Source organism: Sarcophilus harrisii, chromosome 3 (assembly GCF_902635505.1).
Source record: "Sarcophilus harrisii chromosome 3, mSarHar1.11, whole genome shotgun sequence".
In the NCBI taxonomy this organism is placed as follows: Eukaryota; Metazoa; Chordata; class Mammalia; order Dasyuromorphia; family Dasyuridae; genus Sarcophilus; species Sarcophilus harrisii.
In genome coordinates, this window is record NC_045428.1 from 172,204,429 (window position 1) to 172,231,978 (window position 27,550).

At 35.2% G+C, this 27,550-nt stretch overlaps 1 protein-coding gene across 1 annotated transcript in view; it reads right to left on the reverse strand.

Annotated features, from left to right (window-relative positions):
- Positions 1-2,134: 2,134 nt before the first annotated feature.
- Positions 2,135-27,550, reverse strand: part of ECRG4 (ECRG4 augurin precursor) — a 53,895-nt gene continuing 28,479 nt past the window's right edge. The window contains exons 2-5 of the mRNA XM_023500457.2: positions 12,434-12,571; positions 8,784-8,831; positions 6,961-7,118; positions 2,135-3,127 (exon numbers count right to left, since the gene is read on the reverse strand). Coding sequence (XP_023356225.1) covers positions 2,966-3,127; positions 6,961-7,118; positions 8,784-8,831; positions 12,434-12,527 — 462 coding nt within the window. The 5' untranslated portion in view covers positions 12,528-12,571 and the 3' untranslated portion in view covers positions 2,135-2,965. The remainder of the gene's footprint in view (positions 3,128-6,960; positions 7,119-8,783; positions 8,832-12,433; positions 12,572-27,550) is intronic.

Sequence of the window (27,550 nt, forward strand, 5' to 3'; positions counted from 1 at the left end):
TTTTGGAATAAGCACTTTGTACTCATTTCTCATGTACTTATTCTGGCCCATAAAGGCTTAAGTCTCTTATAATACCAATGTGGTCCAAAACTCTATGCTTCAGCTTTCATGTGAGAGGCATAGACTTGTAGGAACACTTTCTCTTCCTTTGAAAGAAGCCTAGGAACAAGTTCATGGACTCAATGAGGCCTATGGATCTAGCAGCATTAGCATTTGGAATAACCACTGTTTGGGATGCTTGATCCTAAGAAAACGAGTGGATTTGGTGCTGTCTTTAGGAATTAGTTTGGCTGAGCATGGATGGGGAAGGAGAGCATCAATACCCTATTACTTGGACTTCAGTTAAGCTGGCCCATAAATGGTCCCATCCATGGTAGTTTACTACCACATATAGGCATTACTATCTACATATCATTAGGCAAGTTCCTTCCCCTTTATGATTCTCAGTTTTCTTATTGGAAAAACAAGATAATTTTCTGAATCTAAGTCTATAATCCTATGACTAGTCTGATTCATACCATTTTACTTTTTCTCTATCATAGATTCAAATAGTACAAGAATAATATAATCCCTTTAGAAACTCTGTATGAGAAGACAGAAGTGATAGGACTTGTGTCCTCAATCATGTTTATAAGAACTTAGACACCCTAGTCTTGCTAAAGCACACTTAATATACATTTGATTCAAGCAGATGTCCTAGAGTTGTCTCAGCATGAAGGGTTTTTCTTTCTTTTTTTTTTTTCTTTTGCTCTTTTTTTTTCATTTTCTTTTGCTCTTAGCTAAACAATGGGAGATGGGGCTATGCTGAGAGGAAATCACAGGAAGTGAAGCTACAAAGGATCACTGATCAGAGACTATGAAGAGCATACACCATCTGCTGGGAGCTAAAAGGAAGAATAAAAGGTGGAGAGGGGAGGGGAGAGAGTTACAGAAAACAGTGACCAACGACACCATAGAAGCCAGTAAAAGACTAGGAAATGGCCCAATAATGAGGTTTAGAAAGGAAAACACTGGCTTCTTTCCCACCCAGGACTGTAATGCAAGTCATAGGGGGAGGTGACTGGCTTGTTATATTCCCTGGCAATGTAACTCTACACCTGGATTGTGATCATGCTGAATTTTCGTAATGGATCTGCCTTCCTTCTAGGGGCATGATATAATTTTATTGGTTGCATATACTCACACCAAGATAGCTCACTTCTCCCCAAATATGAGAGCTCCTGTCACTGCTGTTCCTGAAAAAAAAGTTCTACCTGCTACTACTTCACAATCAGTTCTGCTTCATGCTCACCACCCTCCTCTGTTTCTTTTTATTCCTCTTTTATTGTTTCTTATCCTTCAACCTATTACCAAATCTCAGTAGGAGCTGAAATGTGTAAAGAGCTGAAACTCTGAGTAGGTGCAACCGAGCACTTAAGGGTAATTACCTATTGGACAATACTCTATTAGCATATGTTTGGGAAAATGGCCTATTCTGTGTATACAGATAATTGTAGAAAGGATTAAGGGGTGGAGTGAGACAAGCCAGAGTCACTTTGTAGCAGGATGAGGAGAAGGGAGGTTGGTGGAGAGCTTGTGGCAGTTTAGTCCATCTCCTTCACTTCTCCCCCTAAAGACCAAGGACTTTCACTTATCCTGACTCTGGCTGACCCTGAGGCCTCCAGGGAGCTAGTCCGGACTTCACAGAAATGTTAGATGAAATTTAAAACTCTGTGGTTTTACCTTCACCAAGATCCTAATGCAAAGCCTGATTATGGTGTGTATATATACAACATAGATGGACAGTTAATTAGTGCAGTGGATACAGCTTTTTAATTTGTATCCTTAGTACATAGTTCAGTATTTATTTATTATTCTATTATACCAATCCTGGAAAAAAAGCATAGTGTCGATTTTAAAGTCAACTTTTAAAGTGAAAAACCTTCCCATACAACATCTTGTGGGTGATGTATTATTTTGAAGACTTGGTAGCATATGTGAGAAATCCCAAGGATTCACTAGAATGGTAACAAAAGAATCTTGGCCTTTTGCTGTGGTATCGTACAGTCAAGCTTCTGAAACATTAAATGAATTCATAACAAAATAATTGTTGTTGAAATAAACATGATTTTTGACAAACAAAAGCAGCAAAAAGCATTTTTAAAATAAGAGTTTATTTCTAGCATAATATAGAGTTTATCAATACATACCTACATACAATCAAACTTCAGATGACATTTCTATTGTTCTTTAACAATTGCATTAGAATCATAAAGAGAAAGATATATATGGATTAAAATAAAATAGAAATATAGGGGGAGTTAGAAAATACATCAGAATAGATTATTGTGCCAAATATAAGAATACAAACATAGCAAGATCTATAGAAAGAAATGTAGAATGAAGAATACAATATCAGAACAACAAAATCCTTGCTGACTATGATTATATTTATCTTTAAAAAAAATAGCAACAAAATCTGATAAAAAGATGCACACAAGAAATAGGGACACAGAAGCAAATAATTTCTTTAAAGTCAATAAAGTATCCCAAAAGTCTTAGAGTAGTCTTAAGATACTGCTCTAAGACCTTTAGCATTCTCTGAACCAGCCTTAATAGTTGTTTTTTTTTTAAATCAAATTATTTAGACTTTTTGCATAATTTCATTTTTTCCTGTGACAGGAAAAAATGGAGAAGGCCTCTAATATATGAAGTGGACCTCCAGGGTTGAACTTATAGGAGAACATGAACAAGATTTTTTTTTTTTGGGGGGGTTTGGCAATGACTAAATTTATTACCAAATAAAAATCTTTTCAAAATGCACTGGTAAAATAGAAATAATAATAGCTCACATTTAAATGATGCTTATGGTTTACAAAGTACTTTACACACAAATTATTGCCTTTGATCCTCACAACAATCCAGTTAGGCAAATTTACGCAAAAACAAAACCCCGGTGTCTTAACCAGAACATCAGAAAAGGCACTCAATAATCATCATAGTTGACACTAGCTCCATGCCTGAAAGTGTGGGGATGCCGAGGCCCAATAGCAGCATCTTCATCATAATGACGCTGGTAATAACCTCCATAGTAGTCATGACCATCTCGACCTCTGTTTATCCAATAATTAATATCGTCTTCAAATTTCTGAATCAAAAAGAATATCGAGCATTGAGTTGAGGTAACAAAAATGCCCCCCTCCAAATCCTTCCCTCTCAAAAAACTATCCCCCATCCAAATTTAGTAATTTGATCCAGGTACTTTCTCTAAATAAAGTACTTAATGTTTTTAATTTTAAAAACTAGCACTAAATAAAAATATTTAAAAGTTTTAAAAGTATGCCATATTTCTTGTGCTTAGAAGTAAAAATCGGCTGAAAAGGAATTTACTTCAGCATTTTTGAAATTGTTTCTTAAAAGGAGCAATTTTTGAGTCTAATGTTAGATTTGACTTTTTTTTTTTTTTTTTAATATATAAACCTAGGAGTTGATCGATATAACACTAAATTCTCTTTAGCAAAGTAGGCAAATGCCTGTTCTTGGGGCCTCCACAACCAATATGTGATAGTAGCTGGGTCTGAACCCAGGTCTTTCTTACTCTGAATCTTCAATTCTTTTGTCAAAGCCTTTACCATGACTATAAAACATTTTACCAGTTGTAGCAAATGAAGTCAGAACTCTTTTCCATCATTTTGTCAAGAATCATCACTTGCCAGAAACAAACACTTTGAACTTAGAAATAAGGTTCTCATGAAATTCAGGAAATAGGATCAAGTAAGGTTAACGTTCATTTATTAAGCACTTACTGCATACCAGGCACTGTACTAATTGGGAATAAAAATACATGAAAAAATATGGGTCATGTGAATCCCATTTTAATTCTTTTTCTCTGAATTATGGTGATACTCCAGTCATGTTCATTCTAGATTCAAAACCTTTAATGGGTTCCCCTTGACTATTATACTTAGTCTTAACTCTTCTGTATCACTTATGGTACAAATCTCCTTTTGTAACTTTATCTTTCTTACTATTATCCTGTGTTCTCATCAAATTCTGCTACTATTCATTGTTTTTCAAATAAGTATTGCTTGTTAGCTACTCTGCCCTGGTTCAGAAGCCAGTGGATCAGCAGACTAGCTGCGAGACCTGCGGTGCAACTACAGAAGGCAAATAGTGAGTCCCTGAACCCTCCAGCATAATAAATAGGACTTGGCCATGCCCCCTGAGCCTGGGAAGGAAGCTGGTACCACCAGCTCCAGAGCATCGCAAAACTCCTGTCACCTTGTACAGGAAGCTTGGAATAATCTCCCCTTTACCCTAGGAGCAGATCTCAACCTTTAAAAAAATGTGCAGAAAATCAAGTAAGTGCTGCTATTTTTCTCTCCTCCATTTCTTTTGCTTACAGTCTTTCCTTTGCCTAAAAGAGCAGCAATTTTTTTTTTTATCTTCACCTATTGAAATCCAATTCATCCATCAAGACTCATGTCAAAAACCACATATTTCATAAAACTCTCCTGGAGCCCTTAAATCAATATGATTTTTTATTCCTAAAAAATGCTGTGGCACTTTGTATCACCGATGACACTCATCATTCTGCTCTGTCATTTTAACTGTGTCTTATTGTCCTCACTCAAATGTAAATTTCTCAAGGTCAGGGACCACTTTTTTAATATTTACATTCATTAGTCCCTAGCATTGTGTTTTGCATAAAATAGGAGCTTGAAGAATCTTTCTTTGATTTGAAGTAAAAATTAATACTGGTATATAAATAAGTGATAGAACTGTGTTTTAGACTGGGGTAGCTAGGTAGTACAGTGGATAAAGTTCCAGACCTAGGTCAGGACAATTCATTTTTCTGAATTCAAATCCTGTTTCAGATACTTGCTAGCTGTGGGACCTTGGCAAGTCACTTAACTCTATTTGCCTTAGTTTCTTATCTATAACATGGGTGAGAAAAAGAAATAGCAAATCATTGTTCAGAAAACCCCAAATGGGATCACACAATTGAAATAACTGAATAACAACAAATAGGTTTATATGTGTTATAGGAAATCAAAGCAAGAATGTTGAGATGTAATTATAGAATACCTTTATAGCATTCCAGGTCACTAGAGGAGATAGGTCTTGAGAGGTTATATAAATTATATAAAAGATATTTTCCCCTAGGAGTTTGATTATGGAATCATGAATACTGAGCCACAAAGGACTTTAAGGTCAAGCTTGAAAGTTCAATCTCCTCATTTTACAGATGAGGAGATTAAGATTCAATGGTTTACCCAAAGTTACAGTACCAGAGCTTGGATGTGAATCCCAGTTCCTTCCATTCACTATACTATTCTGTATAGAGCTTTTTAAAACCTATGTAATGTGAACTCTTTGGATGTTGCTTTCTTGGTGGCCTTTTTGGGGGTATCTGGAAGGAGGCACCAATGTGCTAGAAATATAACTCTCTCCTCTGACCCATTTTCCTTGGTTGTTGTTGAGTCATTTTTCAGTTGTGTCCAATTTTTCTCGACCCCTTTAGGGGTATTCTCAGCAAAAAACTGGAATGGTTTGCTATTTCTTTCTCCAGCTCATTTACCAGATGAGGAAACTGAGGCAAACAGGGTTAAGTGATTTCTCAGTCACACAGCTAGGAAGTGTTTGAGGCAAGATTTCAACTCCAGTTTTCCTGACTCCAGGCCCAGAGTTCTATTTGCTGTAGCACCTAGATCCTATTATATTACTTCACTGCCCTCAATCAACTTTGCTATATTCCTTTTTGGGTCCAAAGTATTCATGAGGAAAGAGAAGTAGGACAATGAGTTAAGGCATTCTTTCATTCTTCAAGATGTTGTGATTTTCTCTTTTTTGCTAACTTTTTTTTTCACAATTACCTTTTATATCCTTCTTTAAATTTAAGCCCAATCCATGTTTTTTTCATTCCTAAATTTAGGTTGGAATTTAGGCTTAAAATACATTTTTTTCTTCAATATTTCTTCTGAATACTTAAGTGGTACCACCCACTCCAGAACAGGAGTTAGATCTTGAGTTCTTCTGCTGAATATTTCCAGGGGCTTCACTCAGAAAGGTCACCCCTGAAATGCTCACTGGAGGCAAAGGACATTCAGTTCCATGACTCTCCTCACTCTCCTTCTACTGGCACAAACTAGAATTTTCCTTAGGAAAACTTCCTCTTAACAGTATTTTCTATCCTGTGTAGAATATTTCAGCTACAACTTTGGACTAGGTATAGATAGACTAAAAATCCTGCTTTTACTACAGCATTTCTAGAAATCACCCTGAAATCTATGAATGTGTGCCTGTTTTTTTTTTTTTTTTTTTAATATCATTTTCTTTCCATTTCCTATTTTCTCACATCCCATAGTCCCAACTTTGCTGTTTTTGACATTTTTGAGGTGAGGTTGGAAGATTTTTTTCATGATCATGAGACCAGACACTCTCAGGAGATCCAAGCAAAGACTGGGCAATGAAGTTAAATGCATGCCTCAGTAAACCTTTCTCCCAGATGTGCCAAATGGAATTATCTCTTGATCTAAGCAGACCAGTACTAAGATATCCATCTATTACTAAAGTTAGTTAATATGCAACTAAAAGCTTCAATTGAAATACTTACATTGTTGAGAGATTAGTAATTTGTAAAACTTAGGTTAAAGGCAACAGCTAATATTAATCCCAGAGAACACACACACACACAATTTCCCTTATTTGGGAAAGGGGAAAATTACAGAAGATGGTATATGTTTTATAGATAGTCCCTATGTTGGCTAGTTTCATCTATTTTTCCTCTGTGATAAGGCAAGACTCTAAAGACAGAGAAAAAGAAATATCAGGAAATGTCTGATATATATATTTTTAAATATCAACCAAACAAAACCAAAAATTTATGTTTTAGATACCCTTCATTTTCCCTTCCTTCTCATCTTTTATATGAAGGCAGAGAATCCTAGTATTTAAAAGACACAGTAAAAGTATACCTACAGTTTCATCAAAACCCATGTAGAGAAATTGCTGGTACCACTGCTGTACATCTGGTTGACTTCGATCCCACAGCTGGCGTTTCTGGCGTTTCATGCTGCTTAAAAATTCCTTTGCTTTGCTTTCACCTACTGAAACTTCTGTCTTAGTTGGATCAGATGCTGAAATGATCAATTCCCCCCAACCCCAAAGTACATGACATGATTTTTCTCTCTTCTGTCATAAATCAGTATAAAAATGCATTATATCCCCTTCAAAACTCCATTTCTACCATGCCATGAGAAAAAATATAGTCTCAGTATTCAAGAAAAATGGCTCTATCATCTCCACATGCTTCTACATGTTGGTTTTATGAAGTTCTATTTCTTTTAAAGTATAATAGGGGTTTGGTATATGTCTTATCACCTAAAATGGCAATATCCATGCAGAAGGAACTAGGTCCCCTGCTTCCCTGGAAAGTGCCAGGTTTCTATTATAGATATATTTGTAATATAGAACAATGATCACTAATGTCCAGAAGTCTGTAAATATAGAATTTTAGACCTGAAAAGAACAATTTCAGGAATCATTGGATCCAACCCCAATTTACAGATAAGGAAATTCAGGCCCAGGAACATGGTTGGCCTTCCCAAGGCCACAATAGCAGAACCAGGTCTCTGGATGCTACATACACTGTAAGATACTGCAATATAGTGAATAGGAAAAGAAAGATCCCACTGTCAATTTAATCAACAAGCATTTGTTCAGCTTCAACTATGTTCCAAGCATTGTACTAGGTATTATGGCTCTGAATATAAAAAATGAAATGATCTTTTACCATTTTGTATTTACTAAGGCACAAAAGCACTTAAGACCTCAAGATTGCTTCCAGTGATATTGATGCTGGGTTTTTTTTTTAATTACATATATTGTTAGGAGAATCTTTCAGCAGATAGCTCTTTTAAATAGCATTTAAGGATATATTGTTAACCATAGGGAAGTGGTTAAATATATTGCTGCATAGCAGAATAATTAAATCAAGTAAGCAGACAATTATGAGGGATACAAAGAAGACCTGAGGAAAGAATATTTTTAAATGATGTAAAGAAAAAATAAAAGGGAAAATCAGACAGAAGAATAGAATACCCACTACCTATGAACATAGGAGGAAAAGTGAATGGAAATTAATTTATCGATGGAAGCTTAGCAGGAAGGACTGAAAAAATGTGATGAAACTTTATGAATAAAATTTAATTTAAATGTAAATGTGACTGAGCAAGTATAGTTTATATTGTTGCTTAATGTTATTTCTTTTTTAATTGTTTTAAAAACATACAAGACTAGATGTTTTCTCCAGTTGCTTCCAGTTGAAAATAACATGATTTAAAAATATTTCCAATAACAATGATGGAAGATTAAAAAAAGGTTTTCTATTTAATCTTCAGCTCATAGAAAATCCAATTAACCAGAACAACTGCATTCCCTAAGTATTTCGTGAAATTGAAATTTTATTGCACTTCAAAGAACAATAAGCTAGCAAAAAATATACTTGAAATCAGAAAAGCACTCTCTAAAATGTCCCCTGGTTTTAATTCACTTAACACTGAAACATTGGGGCTCCTTTATTCAAAGTTCACGCTGATAGATTTCTAGAGGAATAACCTTTATCAATTTATCAGCAAAATTATTAAGCTAATATAACATTACATATACACATCTTCAAATTGACCAAGCAGAAACACTTTTTGAGTTTTATGCATGTCTCAGTAAGAGGAAATTCACAACTTTGTTTTGATATGCTTAAATCCCACTAAGAACAAAAGACTTGAAAATGTCAGTCTATTTACCTTCTCGTTTTTGAAGCATGAGCTTGAGTTTATTTCCTTTTGTGCCATCTAAAAAAAGGAAAAATAAAGATTAGCTTCAGGATTGCATGGTCTCCTTTAATCACTCTAAAACAAAGATCAAAACTTGGGAACAGAGGGGGCAGGTAGGTGTTGCCACAGTGCACAGGGTTCCACCTTTCTAAGAAGATAGACTCATCTTCCTAAATTCAAATCTGGCCTCAGACACTCAAAAGCTCTGTGACCCTAAGTAAATCACTTAATCCTGTTTGCCTCAGTTTCCTTATCTATTGAGCTGGAGAAGAATGTGACAAACCATACCATTATCTTTGTTCATGGACACATGAACAGTCAGACAAGACTGAAATGCCTGAACAACAAAAAGAAACTCATTATGAAACAATAATTTGACATAAGACAGTGAAAAAAAAAAGATAAATTCTAAGAATGTTTTAAGAGAGATATGATATACAACATAAAGGAAGTGGCAGTCCTGCTGTATTCCACCCTGGTCTGACTACATATGGATTATTATGTTTGATTCTGGGCAGTAACTTTTGGGAAGGACATTGAAGAACTGGAGTAAGTTCAGGAGAGGGAGACTAGGATGGCAGGGAAAGTGGAAACCCCATCATAAAGAGTCCTCTCAAGAAATTGGCAATGTTCAGCATAGACAGGGATTAGGGGAGACATGACAGCTGCCTTCAAGTATTTGAAGGATTGTACAAAAAAGGTGGGTCAGATTTGCACTTCTCCCCAGAAGACAGAACTGGAGCAACAGATAGAAGATGCAAAGAGGCAATTTTATGCTGAATGTCAGGGAAAACTTCCCAATAATAAAAAAATATATATAGAATGGGCTACCTCAAGGGGCAATGGTTTCATTGAAAGCCTTTAAGTGGAAATCAAATGACTATTTGTCATGAATTTTGTAGAAAAGGTTAAGTTGGATGACTGTTAAGATTTGTGAAAACAATTATCTTCCCAATCCCTTCTACATGGAGGAGTAGAAAAGAGCAACTATTTTCATCCAGGATTATATCAATGACAAATGTCATTTAAGGCAGAATATATTTGTATCTTATTATGGATCAGGACATTTTCATGAATTTTTCCCCTTCACTTTTCTTTCGCTGATTTTATTTTCTTCTAAGTTTCCTAGAATTTAAAAAAAAAAGCTTATTTTTCTAATTTCCTGTAGCATATATATCACTCTGATCTTTTCTTAGGGTCAGAGATTTAAAACTGGAAGGAATGTTAGAGACAGCTAAGTCCAGTCCTCTCATATTCCTGATGAAGAAACTGAATCTGAAAGAGGGTAAGCAACTTGCCCAGAATCACAGTAAACTAGTATCTAAGGGAGGCCTTTCTTTTGTATATTTACCCAATAGTCAAATAATATTCCAATAAAAAATGACAGAGGAAATAAAATAAGGAAAAACATTTTTCTTCTTTTTAAAGGTAAATACTATGTTTTGATCCACATTCAGTTTCCATAGTTCTCTCTCTGGATGCAGATGGCTCTTTCTATCATAGATCTATTGAAATTGCTTTGAATCATCTCATTGTTGAAAAGAGTCAAGTCCATCATAGTTGATCATCATATAATCTTGTTGTTGAGTACGATGTTCTCTTAGTTCTGCTCACTCCATTTGGCATTAATTCATGTAAGTCTCTCCAGGCTTTTCTGAAATCAGCCTGCTCATCATTTCTTATAAAACAATAATATTCCATTATATTCATATACCAAAACTTATTCAGACATTACCCAAATGATGGGCATCCACTCAGTTTCCAGTTCCTTGCCACTACAAAAAGGGCTGCTATAAACATTTTGCACATGTGGATCCTTTTCCCTCTTTTATGATCTCTTTGGGATACAGTCCCGATAGAGACATTGGCTGGATTGGGCATAGTTCCAAATTGCTCTCCAGAATGGCTGGATCTAACTAGCTTTTCTTTAAAAGTCAGGGAAGCCAATCATAAGATAGAAATTCAAATATATATAATTTCATGTGTCCTCATAACCCTCCTTTATTTAATTCAAATGTCTCCAACCCACCCCATGAACTTTCAGTTTGTTATATAGTGAAATGAATATGAAGTCTGGAATCAGGAATCCTGGGTTCAAATCCTGCCTCTAACAAAGTCTGCCTTTGACATATCTATGGGGAAGTTATCTCATCTCTTTGGGACTCAATTTCTCTCTGAAAAATGAAGTCATTGAACTAGAACACAGTTTTTAAAATTGTAGTTCACAACCCCATATGAGGTCTCATTAATTGAATGTGGGGTCATGAAATTATGATTTATTATCAGCAAATGTTTGATTTGTGAATCTATCTTATATATATTTTACATACACATGGTCACATAAAAATTTTTTGGGAAAAAGTGGGAAAAGTCTAAGAAGCTTTGCTTTAGAAGGCCTGTGATATCACTTCCGTCTCCAGAGTTATGGTCATATGTCTAAAATCTCAAAATAGGAAAGACTCTCCAAAGTAATTTAATGCTACTCAAAGAGGAATAACATCCATAAGATGTTGTTATCCAGACCCTGCCAGACTATATATAGGAACAATTTATTTCAAGTTACTAAGTCTACTCACTATAGTGAGATTATTGTACCTTTCCTGTCACCCAGTCACTTAATGGCAAAATTATCTAAGAACAGGTGGTGCAAGAAGAGGAAGCAAAGAATAGGAGGTGCCCAAACAGGGAGTAATTCTCAGCTTCTCCACCTGCTCATTAGCATTTACACCTAAAATTCTAAAATGGATTCCTAATTGTTCCCTTATCTCTTTCATCAAGGAACCCCTTCTGTTCACTAGAAAATTCAGAATTGCCTTCCACTTTTACTTACTTTCCAAAGATTTACAGAGAACTTTCCTCACAATGATCCTATGAAGCAGATAGCAAATTACTCTTTGAGGAATTTTGGGGAGTGGGCCTGTGATGTTGAGAATTCTTGCTCCCCAAATTATCATTTTAGATACTTATCTAAGCACTAAGAATTTGTGACTGGCCAAGGTCACCCAGCTAACAAGAGTCCGAGAGAAGTGTCAAATTCAATTTTTTCTGATTCAGAAGTGGATCTCAAACCACTCTGCCATGGGCCTCTTACACCCAGAGAAAACTAAGGATTCAGAGATAAGTCATTTGCTAGGGGTCATACGGCTAGGAAGCGTCAGTGCTAAAGCTCTAACTCATATTTCTTACACAACTCTTTTTTACAACAGCACCTGCTTTTCATTACAGCATTTGCAGGTCTTAATTTGTTGATGTCTTTTCTCTCCATTTCTAAGCTCACGGAGCTTTCTATCTTCTCTCTCTGAGCGCTGCGTCTCTCCTACTCCTCCCCTTGACGCTCCACTCTGGGAATAATGTAGGCAGTTTTGTTATTTTTTAACTATCTTTTCCATCCCATCCCATCCCATCCCATCCCACTCCTATCCCATCCCTATCCCATCCCTATCCCATCCCATCCCATCCCAGTTCATTCCAACCCATAACGGGTCCCTAGTACAGGCAGCTATACCTGTTGTAAAGCCAAGTGCAATGCTACTAGTCACTCTCTTTGCCGGCCCCCTCCCGGCCTGAGTCCCTTCCCTTCAGCCCCGGACAGCGCCACGCCATGCAAAGGTCTCACTCACTTGGCCCCAGGCACACCAGTAGGACGAGCGCCAGGGCAGCCAGAGCGAGCAGTCGGCTGGAGGTGAACTGGGAGCTGGAGGAGGCAGAACCCATCTCTGCTGGCAGCTGCTCTCCGCGATGCTCTCGAATTCTCTCAGCTGAAGGGACAAAGTGAGGTGTAGTAAGGGGGACGGGGAACAAATAGACTTAAGCGCTGAACTCCCCCACTCTCCCTCCTCACTCCAAGACCCCCAACGGTTCAAACCCAAGCTGGCCAGCAGTCATAACAGGAAAGAGCATTGTGCAAACACGCGCACAAAGCCAGACATACACCCGCGGCTTCTGCCGCTCAATTAGCTCTTTTCAGCTCTGCCTGGAAGTTGATTGAATAATCCCTGGGCACCCGCTCCAAACAGAAAATTTGGCCAAAAGCAATGGGGACCGTGCCAAAGTGCACAGAGTAAAACATAGTGGTTCACTATTCCTTTCCTTACTGAATGAAGTCTTTTCCCTCCTGGCTCTGTGGTTGTTTTTTAAAAAAATTTTCCCTACCTTTTGCTCTACTCTCTCTTGGCAGTGGAATTTCTGTAGATTTTTTTTTTTTTTTTTTTTTTTTAGTGAGGGGAACTCAAACAAATACCAAAAGGCTCAAACTTCAAGAATACAAAACCTCTGGATTATACAGAGTCCTTTCCTTCTGACTCTCTTTTACATCTCAATCCCTACTGTGGGCCTGGGCTTGGGAATGTTTATGTTCTATATCTGTAGAAAGAGTTTCTGCACCAAGGAAATCAAAGGCCCATCTAAGTAAGGATAAGTGAGAAGTACGTTTGTGTAGTGGAAAGAGCATTGGTCTAAAGATCCAGCTAACTTTTCTACTGTTATACCACATCTCTCCATCTTATCCAACAAAAGATAAAGAAATCACGAGAGATTTAGGAAAATCCATCCAGAAATCTAGGAATGCTATGTTTTTCAGGCAATCAATTGATACGCATTTATTAAGTGTCCATTAGAGCATAGGAAGTGATGTATATATAATAAGATTAGAAATGTATGAAAAGATTTTTTTAAAAATACCAAAGGAGCACATACACGTTCCTAATGGCTGTAGGGAGTCATTGGAATTTATTTAGTAGGGACGGACTGATAAGTATAATGCTGACCTTCTGGAAAATCGCTTTAGCAGCTAAAAGGAGGATTCTGTGGAGAGTGGAGAGACTTGAAGCAAGAATTATCAATTAGCAGGCTTGGGAAGGAAGTCTGGAAAGGAAATGATGAGGGACTGGACTGGTTATGGAGAATGACTGGCTCTGTGAGTTGGGAAAAAAGGTTATGAGAGTTACTGTGGAGGAAGAGTTACTATTGAAGGAAGATTTAGTAATTGATAGCATGTGTGCATCATTTTTACAAAATCTGAAAAAGCTTTGATTGAATTGTAAACAAAATATTGGTCATTCATCAGGTGGCTCTTAAAATATAGTAGAACAGTCCCTTGTCAGCTCTAGTGTGCGACGCGCAGTTAAGATGTTTCCAGCAGGAAAGAGAGACTCATATTCTCCATGGAGTCACATAGAGAGGAGAAGAAAAGAGAATTCCAAACAGAAAGTAATTTCAAAGCTGACTATGGATTCAAGACAGAACTAGCTCTGGCAGTGGAATGATGGACAGAGGCACTCAGGGAATTCTAGCTGACCTTCCTAGCAGAGAAGCTTGACTGAGAAGGGAGCAGCAGGAGGACTCTATGAGAAAAGAAAGAATGTGTGCACCAGAAATATGAAGAGCCTAACCACAAGTATTTCCTAAGTGTGTGCCTCTCGAGCACAGACACCAAGTCTGTGCTCACACAGATGCTTTGTGTTTGTAGGAGAATGTATTCCAGGTGTAGGAAGAGGGGTGTTTGAAGCTATTGTTCTAAAGATACTGTTTTAGAAACTGCTTTTGTTTTGAAATAAGTGTGTCAACTCATTATCTTTTAAAGCTAAATTCAATGATGAGGGCTTGTGAGCTAATGTTTTCAGACACCAAACCAAGGGACAAAGCCTGTGCTGTTTTATTGTTTTGTTTTACTTTGGATTTAGTGGGATGTCTCTTCATGAGGAAGATACTGTAACTTAAACAGATTACATTACAAAAGTTTGATTGTATTCAGCTACTTAGAATTTGGAACACATTTTCCCCAGAAATAATGTTGGTATGTTTGGGTTATTCATGTATCAAGTTTTCATAAATAAAAAACTGCCCTTTAGGATGATACCAAACAGTATTAGCATCTCTGGACAATGTTTTTCAGAAGAAGAATTTTAAGCCATCAATAGTCGCATGAAATTAAGTTATAATCACTAATAAGAAGAGAAAAACAAATTAAAGGAACTTTGATTCTTCATCTCACCTTTAGTAAATTGGCAAAGATATATAAAAAAGTCAGTTAGAGAGACTACAGAAAAAAGGGTATATAAACACATAGTTGATAGGGTTATTAATTGCTACTACTGTGCCAGAAAACAATTAGAAATAATATGAGAAAAGTGACTTATTGTTTTAACCTGCCACAAAAAAGATCATATAACCCAAGAAGATAAAAGCATAAAGAAATGCTTAATGCATACTATCATATTCTTAGCAGACCTTTGTACTACAACAAAGAATTGGGGACATAATGATTGCCCATCAATTCAGGAATGTGTGAACAAGTTATGGGATGTGAAAGCTATGGAAGTCAAAGAAGAATGAGAAGATTCATGTGAACTGACCCAGTACAAATTAAGTGGAACAAGAAGATATTTAATGACTAAAATAAGGCAAATTATCAAAGCAGGAAAAGATATCAAATCTGGTTAATTACAATAACTAAATCTGGTCCTAGATAACAATAATGAATGCTATTTCATTTTTTTTAGAAATTTTTTTTTATTTATTTTTGGCTCTTTAGCAACACCAGTAAATTTTTGTGTGTGTGGCTTCCTTTGTTTATTCCTATTGTTATTATTAAAGCTTTTTATTTTCAAAACATATGCATGGATAATTTTTCAACATTAATCCTTGTATAGCCTTCTGTTACAAATTTTTCCCTCCTTGACCCCACCCTTCCCCTATATGTCAAGTAATCCAATATATGTTATACATGTTCAAATATATGTTAAATCCAAGATAGTAAACATATATGTACAATTATCTTGCTGTACAAGAAAGATCAGATCAAAAAGGAAAGAAAATGAATAAGAAAACAAAATGCAAGTGAACAACAAAAAGAGTGAGAATGTTATGCTAATATCTATACTCAGTTCCTGCAGTCCTCTCTCTCAGTGTAGATGGCTCTCTTCATCATGATGAGATCATTGAAACTGGTCTCAATCATCTCATTGTTGGAAAGAGTCACATCCATCAGAATTGATCATCATATAATATTGTTGTTGTTGTGTACACTGATTTCCTGTGTTATGCTCATTAATGAAAGCAATTTCTATGCCAGAGAAAGGAAGGACTCCAAAAGCTGAATGTTGCATATAGGGTCAAAAAAGTCACTGTAGTGGTTGGGTTTTTTTGCTTGACTGCTTTGTTTTTGTATATAATAAGAGTTCAATTTGGTGTAGGAATACAGAAATGATTGTAATGTAAGAAAGTCATAAAAATATTTTTAAAAAAGTATTAGCTGGCCCAACTATTTGATTTACTATTAACTATTGAATATCTCAGGTTGACCAAAGTAGAGCTTGTGGACTTTTTTCAATAGAATATTGTTGGATATTTTGATACCCTAAACTATGACAGTATCTTTAGAGAAAAATAGAAGTTTCAGGAATTCTTTTCAGCTAATAGGGAACTATTTTTTCCTTTGAATCTTTAAATATATAAGAGGAAATGCCACAGAAGAAAATCAGAATGAAATCTGAGTTGCATTCTCTTCACAGGAGAGAGAATATGGACAGTATAATTCAAGTCCTATTCCTCTAGACAACTAAAGTGTAAATTTTACTGATGAAAAGAAGTCTAGCAGAAAAAAATAACTGTAATGACATCTTTAAAAAGGGTAAAGATAAAAGAAGAAATTTGTGACTAAAGACGAACTAGAGACCATTATTGATCACAAAATAGAAAATTTTGATTACATCAAATTAAAAAGCTTCTGTACAAACAAAACTAATGTAAACAAGATTAGAAGGGAAGCAACAAACTGGGAAAACATCTTCACAGTTAAAGGTTCTGATAAAGGCCTCATTTCCAAAATATATAGAGAGCTGACTCTAACTTATAAGAAACCAAGCCATTCTCCAATTGATAAATGGTCAAAGGATATGAACAGACAATTTTCAGATGATGAAATTAAAATCATTACCACTCATATGAAAGAGTGTTCCAAATCATTATTAATCAGAGAAATGCAAATTAAGACAACTCTGAGATGCCACTACACACCTGTCAGATTGGCTAAGATGACAGGAAAAAATAATGATGAGTGTTGGAGGGGATGTGGGAAAACTGGGACACTGATACATTGTTGGTGGAGCTGTGAACGAATCCAACCATTCTGGAGAGCAATCTGGAATTATGCCCAAAAAGTTATCAAACTGTGCATACCCTTTGATCCAGCAGTGTTTCTACTGGGCTTATACCCTAAGGAGATACTAAAGAAGGGAAAGGGACCTGTATGTGCCAAAATGTTTGTGGCAGCCCTGTTTGTAGTGGCTAGAAGCTGGAAACTGAGTGGCTGCCCATCAATTGGAGAATGGTTGGGTAAATTGTGGTTTATGAATGTTATGGAATATTATTGTTCTGTAAGAAATGACCAGCAAGATGAATACAGAGAAGCTTGGAGAGAATTACATGAACTGATGCTAAGTGAAATGAGCAGAACCAAGAGATCATTATATACGTCAACAAAGATACTGTATGAAGATGTAATCTGATGGAAGCAGATTTCTTTGACAAAGAGACCTAATTCAGTTTCAATTGATCAATGATGGATAGAAGCAGCTACACCCAAAGGAAAAAAAAAAAAAAACACTGGGAAATGAATGTAAACTGTTTGCATTTTTGTTTTTCTTCCTGGGTTACTTCTACCTTCTGAATCCAATTCTCCCTGTGCAACAAGAAAACTGTTTGGATCTGCACACATACATTGTATCTAGGATATACTAGGACATATTCAATATATATAGGACTGCTTGCCATCTAGGGGAGGGGGTGGAGGGTAGGAGGGAAAAATCGGAACAGAAGTGAGTGCAAGGGATAATGTTGTAAAAAAAATTACCCTGGCATGGATTCTGTCAATAAAAAGTTACTATAATAAAATAAAATAAAAAGGGTAAAGATATCAGTCATTGGTAGAAGAATATTCTGGTTGTAGACCAAATGGTGCTGAAAGAGAACTTACAATATTTTATCTTCCAGAGAAAAACTCTCATGTTCAATATGTATTCAATGTGTTCCTGATTTTCAGACCTGGTAGACCAGCATGATATTGCTTCATAATGGGGACAGTTGCCAAGAGATTTTGTGCTTGTTGGATAAATAAAAATATATCCAGACCAAATAATGACTGAATTTCCTGGCTTCTACCATTTGTAAGTCAATATTGTTTCAAAAGCATTCATCTGATAATGATGTTACTTCTATTTTCTTTTTCAGTTTTCAAACCCTAGCAAAAAAAAAAAAAGATTTATTGGTTACCATTGGGAAGACCATAATCAATAAAAAGAACAATATTAAAAGCATGAGATTTCTAGACATATATTTGTACAAATATTTATTTAGTAAAATGTAGAGGAAACATCTCATGCCTGGGAGAGACTATAGAGGGGACTGGTTTATTACTTCCAGTAGTCTTCCACAGCTCCCATTCAATAAATATTACCATATGATTGATTTTATTCAATGACTGATTACATCCTTCTCTTCATTAAGTTTAGATTGTCATTTGATGGTCAAAATTGAAAGACATTATCTATCACCTACCTATAACTCTTTAGGAACTTGTATTTCTTTGTAGTATTTTTGTATACTGCCTTTGAAGTCCAGTAATACAAATGACATAAATGCATCATTTACAAAAGGCAGATAAATAGAGCAATGTAGACTACTGGGCTTGGAGTCAGGAAGTTGTTCAGTCATTTTCAGTTCAGTTTCTGATACTTCATAACTCCATTTGGGGTTTTCTTTGTGAAAATACTGGAATAACTTGCCTTTTTTTTTTTCTAGTTAATTTTTATAGATGAGGAAGTTGAAGTAAACAGGATTAAATTACCTGCCCAGGGTCACATAGCTATTAAGGAAGATGAATCTTGCTGACTCCAAGTCCTACCTTCTATCTACTGAGCCATCTCATTGGCCATGGAGTCAGGAAGACCTGAGTTTAAATTTGGATGGATGATGGAACAGACAATGTTCACCAAAATATCTGGGATTAGAAATGATTTAAACCCGATGATTCAATAAGGTAAGTCAATAAGTATTTATTAAATGCCCACTATTTATTCATGCTAGACACTAGATGCAAAAAAAAAAAAAAAAAAGGCAAAAGCAAACAAACAAAAAACAGTCCCTGTTTTAGTCTGGTAGGGGAAATAACATACAAATAACTAGCTACAAATAACAGGACAAATTGGGGATAATAACAAGGGGAAGACACTAGCATTAAATAAAGGCAATGGATAGATAGCAGAAGTAAAAAAATAGGACACACCCTCATCTGAAGGAACAATCCAATAGAAAGGAACATTAACTATAATGCACAGAAACATGGGAAAATTTCAAAAGAATCAAAAGAAATATCCAGAAATGTTGCTATATTTGAATAAATTGAAGGGGCAACTTCAATTTCAAGAGGCAGGTTGGGTGGATCATGGAAGTCTTCCTGGAAGAAAATGACACCTAGGACTCTGAAGAAAAAGAGGCATTCTAACAGATGAAAATAGGAGAATCTCATTCTAGGTAGTAGGAAAGACAACATGACAGATTGTGAGAAGGGAAGTAATAGAGGAAAGTCTAGAAAGGTAGATTTAGAGATTAATTATGGAGGGCCTTGAATGATAGATTTAGAAGTACATATTGTATTTAGTATGAAATAGAAAGTCAAGAAAGGTACTAGAGTAGAAAAGTAACAATCAGTTCAGTGCCTTAAGAAAGGTAGTCAACAGTGCTAAATTTGTGGCAAAAGCCACTATTTGAATTGTTTAAAATAACAGATACCATGAATATTTTTGCTAATTTCATTTAGTATTTTTAAAAGTACCTTCAGTATCACTTTGATCCACATATTTGCAAAAATGGTGTGGGAGTCACAGAGAGAGTGAGCTGGATTTTTAATTAAATTTAATTTAATTAAAATTTATTTTTTTTTCTGAGGAAATTGGTGTTAAGTGACTTGCCTAGGGTCACACAGCTAAGAAGTGTTAAGTGTCTGAGACCAGATTTGAACTAAGGTCCAAAGCTAGCTGCTCTATCCAATGCTCCACCTAGCTGCCCCTAAGATTTAATTTAATTTAATTTAATTCCTGTATATTATAGAAAATAGACATGGTAATTATTTGTTTGAAGTCAGAAAACATTTGCATTAAATTTTAAATACAAACCAGAAAGAAAAAAGGTGTATAAATATGTGATTATTAGTGTTAAAGTGATAAATTGTGGTAGGTAAGTAAATAAATAAAGCGGATAGAAAGTATTTACATATATAACTTCATAAATGACATAATTAGTAGCTGGCAGTCTGAAATAGTTCATGAAACTTCCAATTCCAGCACAGTAATAATGGAGGCTCTCAGAATGGCTGGCTCAGTGTTATTGAATTGAAACACAGAACAGCATCAGAGTGGTGAGAGATAATGGACATAGCCCAGAGGCATCTGATTTTTTTCAGGAAGACTCCAAGTTCAAGTTCCACTTTTGATACATACTGGCTATATGATTCTGGACAAATCTTATCATTCCTTCTGAACAATGTCAAAGACTATAAATTATATTATTATGTAATAAATTGCTATATAATAATATCATAAAAATAATTACATAATAAATTAAATATTTCAAATTATATTTAATAAGTTGTTATAATATGTTATATTATATAAATGTATTATTATTATAAATTATTAAAGCTACTCTCTCACATTGCCTGAGGAAGTATCCTCCTGGAGTTCTTTATACCAATGAAATCACGAGTCTAGCACTATCTTTTCTGAAAATTGTACTGTTGAGGTGCACGATGGTAGAAGACAAAATTTTAAATGAAATGACAGGTATGAGATTCAGGCAATGAGGGGTTTGGGAGTGAATGGATGTTAAGAAAGTAACAGCTGTGAAGTAAGCAGAACCAGGAGAACATTGTACACAGTAACAGCAAGATTACATAATGATCAATTATGATATCCAAGACAATTCTAATAGATTTGAAATGGAAAGTGCCATCCACATTCAGAGAGAGAATCATGGAGAATGGATGCAGACTGAAGCATTTTTCAACTTTTTGTTTGTTTGCTTGCTTTTGCTTTTTCTTGATTTCCCCCTTTTGTTCTGATCTTTTTTTTTTAAACAACATGATTATTATGGAAATATGTTTTAAATGATTACATATGTGTATAACCTCTATCAGATTGCTTGCTGTCTTGGGGAAGAAGGACATAAGGGACGGAGGGAGAAAAAATGTAATTCAAAATCTTACAAAGATCAATCTTGAAAATTATCTTTACATGTAATTGGAAAAATAAAAAACTATTGAAATTTTAGAAAAAAAAAGAAAGAAAGCAAGAACATCAAATGTAAAAAAAGTCTCAAAATTTGGCGATGGAGAAGAGAATTAGGGTAGAGTAGTTTTCATTTATGATTTCTTGAAATAGAGCTCTAGAAAAGCAGGCTTTGATAAAGCCCTTTGTGTTTCAACTAGAGGTACTTGACTGTATTTTTAAACCCAAATCTTTATGACTTTCACTCATAGATAGGTCAATGATAGACCTCAGACCAGGCCTGACTTGCTTACTGTTTGGGTTTTGATGGTTCAGAGTAAGTATACATAACAATTCTTTCTTTTCTGGCTAAAATTTCTGATGCTCTTTCCCCTCCCACACTCTTTATGAAGGCAAACTAGGCCAATTTTTTGCTTCAATTTTTACCTAGTCTTTCATTGCCTTAGATGAACTGGTATTTGGGAAAGTCCTTAGCTTAAAAAGAGCATGCAGAGCCATCACCAATTGTTCTAACCTTGTCTTGCCATTGGATTCAGATGACTCAAGGATAGAACGAGGCTGATGTAGACATAGGTCTATATAAGACAGAGCTGTTCCAAATCATCAGCTTCATTTAAATCCAAATCAAGACATCTCCTTGATCATTATATACTTCAACAACAATACTAGATGATGACCAGTTCTGATGGACCAGGCCATCCTCAGCAACGAGATCAACCAAATCATTTCTAATGGAGCAGTAATGAACTGAACTAGCTATGCCCAGAGAAAGAACTCTGGGAGATGACTAAAAACCATTACATTGAATTCCCAATCCCTATATTTATGCACACCTGCATTTTTGATTTCCTTCACAAGCTAATTGTACAATATTTCAGAGTCTGATTCTTTTTGTACAGCAAAATAACGTTTTGGTCATGTATACTTATTGTGTATCTAATTTATATTTTAATATATTTAACATCTACTGGTCATCCTGCCATCTAGGGGAGGGGGGTGGGGGGGTAAGAGGGGAAAAATTGGAACAAGAGGTTTGGCATTTGTTAATGCTGTAAAGTTACCCATGTATATATCCTGTAAATAAAAGGCTATTAAATAAAAATAAATAAATAAATAAAAAGACATCTCCTTGCTGATGTCATTGGTGCTCTTTGAGAATGAAGGCCGTACAACTGGATAGGGAAGTCTAAGTATAAATGTTGACTGAGAGGGAGAATCCAGTAAAGAAAAATTGAAAATACCTGGGATCCTCCTTTCTGTTGTGGCTGCCAAAGTAGTGATGCAGCCAAGCCATCCAATGGATGCGTTTGTCCCTTCCTTATGAGAGGTGGGCCATGGAATTATTAAAGGTCTCCAAGCATAAGTGAGTTCCTTTATTCATTTTTTTTCTAAATTCATTTTTTAAAAATTACTTGGGGGTGCAGCAGAGATTCAATTAATGGAACAAGGACCCAGATAGGAATCAAAGGTAAAGCTGGAGAGATTACTTTTTTTTTTTTTTTTTTGGAGAGGATACACTCATATTATTAGTAAGTTAATAGATGAATCATTAATTGATAATGAAGAAGAAGGGATTTGAGTTGGGGGCTAGAGGAGAGAATAGATTGAGATATACCAGTACAGGGAGAATAATACTGAGTTGATTAAGAGATGATTAGAAGGATTTCCATGCAACAATGTTATAAACTAAATATGCTAGTCAGTAAATTTTCTTGATTTACTCTAGCAGCAAAGGAATAAGAACCAAGCGCAGGTGATAAGATTTTTTCAGGACATAAAAGATTAATGGGACATAGGAATCAAAGAATCTGAGGAACAGAAATATCAGGACTGAGTTCTTAGAATCAAATGAGGGCCATAAGATATTCTTCCTTTTTGTTAAATTGAGTTTCCATTTTAGCCTTTTTAAAATTTTTGCCATATGTAATAAATGGTGGAAGGGAGAGAGGAAAAAAATAACAAAACAAAACACTGTGAGAGACTTCCCTCTCCATATAAAGAAAACTGAGAAGCAGAAAGTATTCATTCTCCACAGACTGCAGGACACTGAGGATTCTGGGAGTTTGGCTTCCATGGGATTTCCAGAGCTCCAACAGGCAGCTTTTGCTAACTTGACAATTGCCAAACTGCAACACTTAGATAGCTATTCTTTAGTAAAGTGGAAAAAAAAAAAAAAAAAAAAAAAAAGAGGAATGAAGGAAGGAGAAAAAAAGTCCCTAACAAAGTGCTCTTTTAAATAATAAAATTTAAAGTACCTCTGATAAAATAATCAACTGGTCATAAGTTATGCTGAAACAATATATTTTCTGTCCTGTTTTCAGTCTGGTATGAAAGGAATTCATGCTATTTTAAACAAAAAAAAAGTTTTAAAAATAGGTTGATATAAACCAGGGCTCTACAATTACATGAAAAGGGAAATAATTACCTTCTAAAAAATTCCTTCTTTGAAGACATAAGGGAATTTCTCTTTGGGTGAGATGAAGAATGCTCTCTGGGTTAAATAGAAATATCTTGCTCCCAGAGAGAGCTCATTCACATTGTGCATTATCTGATATATTCTAGTTTGTATAAGTTCTATTTCCATTTGTTATCCACTAGTTGTGGTAAGCATTTGATGGGAAGGGATCAAGCCTTCAGATATAAGTTTGCCGGTGTCCCTATTTCTTTAAACAACAGAGATAAGAAAGTGAACCTAAAAGAAAAAAAATCATTCTCACAGATTAGCAATATTTGGAATGGGGGTGGAGAGAAAATAGATTAAATTCTAGTCTATTAATTTCTTTCTAAGGGAGACTTAGAAAAGTTAGACTTGTGATTTTTTCCCCTGCTTTCCACTAGACAGTAATCAAACTTTCTTTCTGAGGTATACCCCTTAGAGAGAAGTGGACAAAATACTCAAGATGTCTATGAAAACTTCTCTGTGAGCGGCATTTGGACAAATTCATGTGACATACACATAATCTATATGGACAACACATTACCTAAGCATAATAGGTTCTTAATAAATTTGCTGAATTACACAAAACTGAATCTTTGTCAAAACTATTTTACTGTAGCCAAGAAAAACTGGCTTCAAAGGGAGGCAGGATTTTTTTCATTAATTTAAAAATCAATTCCTAAAATAGCATTTTACCCCTCACCTGCAAACATTTAGAGTACCCAATAAGTTATTTCATTGTTGCTCTATGGCTGCAATGAAGTATAAAACATTGTTCTTGCCCTCAAGAGAATTATAGTATTTGGGATGGGGGGAGGGTATAAGCATAAAAGGATGCACAGAATGGAACTTTAATCAGTTCTCATATGCAGGTTAAAACCTATTCTAGATCTGTCATTTGAATTGAATGTCGTAGGCTAAAAGTAATATTAAAATAGTAAACTACCAATTCAAAGTATCATTCTCCTTTACCTAATAAATCTTGTTACCATCTTTTAAAATCCTGACTCAAACATTACGGCTCCAAATAATCTTCACTGGCTAATACCAACATTCTGCCCAGTCTTTCTCCCCTTTCTGTATTTGAGGAACTGCTAGTTTTCTTTGAACAGCCTCTTCATTATCAAACAGAACTGGTATTGTAAACAAAACCTTGTCAGCTCCCATTTTTTATTATAGTATAACTTGGCATATAGTACTCAATAAATTTTACATGAAAATTTTTTCTTTATAAAATAGGAATGCCTGCTTTTAATTATATAGAACTAAATTAATTAATTTGGGAAATTTTTAACTTAATAACAAACGTGACTTGTCAAAAACCATAACTGCATGTAACAATTTAGTTCTAATCCCCAAGCTTAATCCATTCATGATTCGAGAAAGTCAAGCCAATAAGCATTTATTAAATATGTGCCTGGTGAAAGTTTCCCTCTCCCTTTAGAAAAATGTCCCTGTTCTCAAATGGTGGAGATATGAAGCAGATAACCTTGTACAAACAAGTAATCTATAGGATTCATTAGAGATGATCATCAAAGAAAAGAAATTAGCATCAAGGGGGGTTTGGAGAGTCTTCTTATAACAAATACTTAAAGGAGCTATCATTTGATTATATTTCTTGCAGGTATCCTTATGAACTTTTGGCACTTGGCCTTGAACAAGCTTTAGAGCAAAGATCAAAGAATTATAGATTTAAAGTTGGAAGGACTCTTAGAGATCATTAGGCCCCATCAATTTACACATGAAAAAAGTAATACCCAGAGGGAAAATATGACTTTGTCAAGTCACTCAGGTTCATATCCTGAGCCCTCTATCTCTAAATTCATGGCTCATTCAAGTATACAAGATGAACATGTACAAGGAGAAGAAACTGAATTTCTAGTCTTTCTTCCCCAAAAGTAGACCTTCCATTATTATTGTTGATGTTGTTGGTACTTGTGTTGTTTTACCCCTCCCTCCAATTTCTCCCTTCCAATTTTCCTGGCAAAGGCCAGGACTCTTTTGATTCATGCAATAAATCTTCCTGCAAACCTCTAGCTTAAGTTCCAATCCAAAATTTGCATCTTACTTCAGTTTCTACAGTTAGACTAATTCAACTAAGTGTGGAAGTATTCTGGCAGTTCAGAAAGGTGTCTCAGGCAAAGCAGATGACCAAAGCATGGCATTCAAATCTCATTAATCCAAAAAACCCCATCTTTTGACCTTTTCTGCCTATCTTCTGCTTATGTTTGAATATGGACCCAAGTTTAGCTTAAGCTCTACTTAGATATAGTTGTTGCCTCATGAAGCATTCTGTTAGACAAGTGAAAAGACCTCTCACCTTCCCTAGGACTGATTTTTGATGGCTCTGATTCTACCTTCGTATTAACAAATCTTCTACTCTGCGCCACCAATAAACTTGCTCCTCTCATACACTCTGAGACCAGCCCCACTCAATAGTTCTCTCCCCAACCCCAGCCAAGATTTTAAAGAATAAGACACATGGGATGGGATAAGTAACAAAGAAGTACAAGGATCAGGGAGCAAAGCCAGGCAGCAACTCGGCTGAACTCTTCCAACATTCCCTTCCTAACAATTTAAAAATAATTTCTCGAATCAAATTCTGAAGTGGCAGAGCAAACTAAGGGTCAGGGTGAGACATTTTTCCAGTCCAAGAAAAGTCAGAAGGTTGTCAAAAGTGGTCTGTGATAACCACAAGGACACTAGCAGCAGGTCTTGGAGGCAGCTGCGATAGCAAAAGTTGGAACTTTGGGAGTTCTCAGGTCAGAGACAGGTCACAGGAGAACATAGACTCCAGTCAGTTTTTGTGAGAAAAAAAAGAAATAGCATAAGTGACTGCATGGGAGCAGAGGATCATGTCAGTTCCAGAACGGGGAATAGAATTTGTAGTTACTCACAAGGGAGCAGGGACCTTGATCTCAGTTCCAATGCAGGAAAGATAACTACCTCTTAAAGCTATAGGGCAACAAGGTACCTTCCTGTATAAAGACCAAACCACAGACCATGAAAGCAGTAACTACACCTCCTCTTATATCATACCACTTTGGAAGCTCCAAAAATATAAAGACCCTCAGAATTATAATTTTTATGATATTTTAATTATATAATTATTTATATTTATATTATCAATATATAATATAATTAAATATATGCTATATATAATCTATAATGTGTTATGTATGAAATGTAATATGTAATTAATTAAATATATACTATAATTATAAATAATTATAAAATCATTAACAGCAGCAAAAAAAAAAAAAAAAAAAAAAAAAGCTTGAGACACTGTTCCTTCTCCCTGGGAGCAGAGCCCAACTTTAACATAAAGTTAAGAGTCAAGAAACAATATGCAAAAAAAATAAGTAAAAACAATAATAAAAAAAGAACTTGATCATTAAAAGCTACTGTGATCTGTGATAATAGGGGAGAAAAGAAACACAATCAAGGAAAAAAATATTGATGTCAAAACTCCTGAAAGCAAGGTCTCAAAGAAAAATGCAAATTGGATACAAACCCAACAAATATTCCAGAAAGAGCTTAAAAAGCATTTTCAAAATAAAATAGGATAGGGACAGGAAAAAATGGAAAGAGAAATGAGAATTATGCAAGAACACTATGAAAAGAAAGTTAATGGCTTAGTAAAAGGCACAAAAATATTAAAGAAAATAACACCTCATAAAACAGAATCGGCAAAATGGTAAGCCATTATATAATGATATATAATATAATATGATAATAATTATATAATGACCTGAAAGCCATTATATATTTTAAAAAGAGCCTAGATATTACATTTCAAAAAATAGAAGGGGAAGGGAATGGTGAAGGGGAGAGAGTGGGACTGATAGAAACAGGACAGATTGAGGAAGACAAGGCTAGCAATCATGATCTCATATAAATAAAAGCAAAAATAGAACTAATTAAAATAGATAAGAAGGAAAACCACATTTTATTTAGAAAATAAATAAAAATACTAATCATATATACATCAAATGGCATACCATTTAAATTATTAAAGG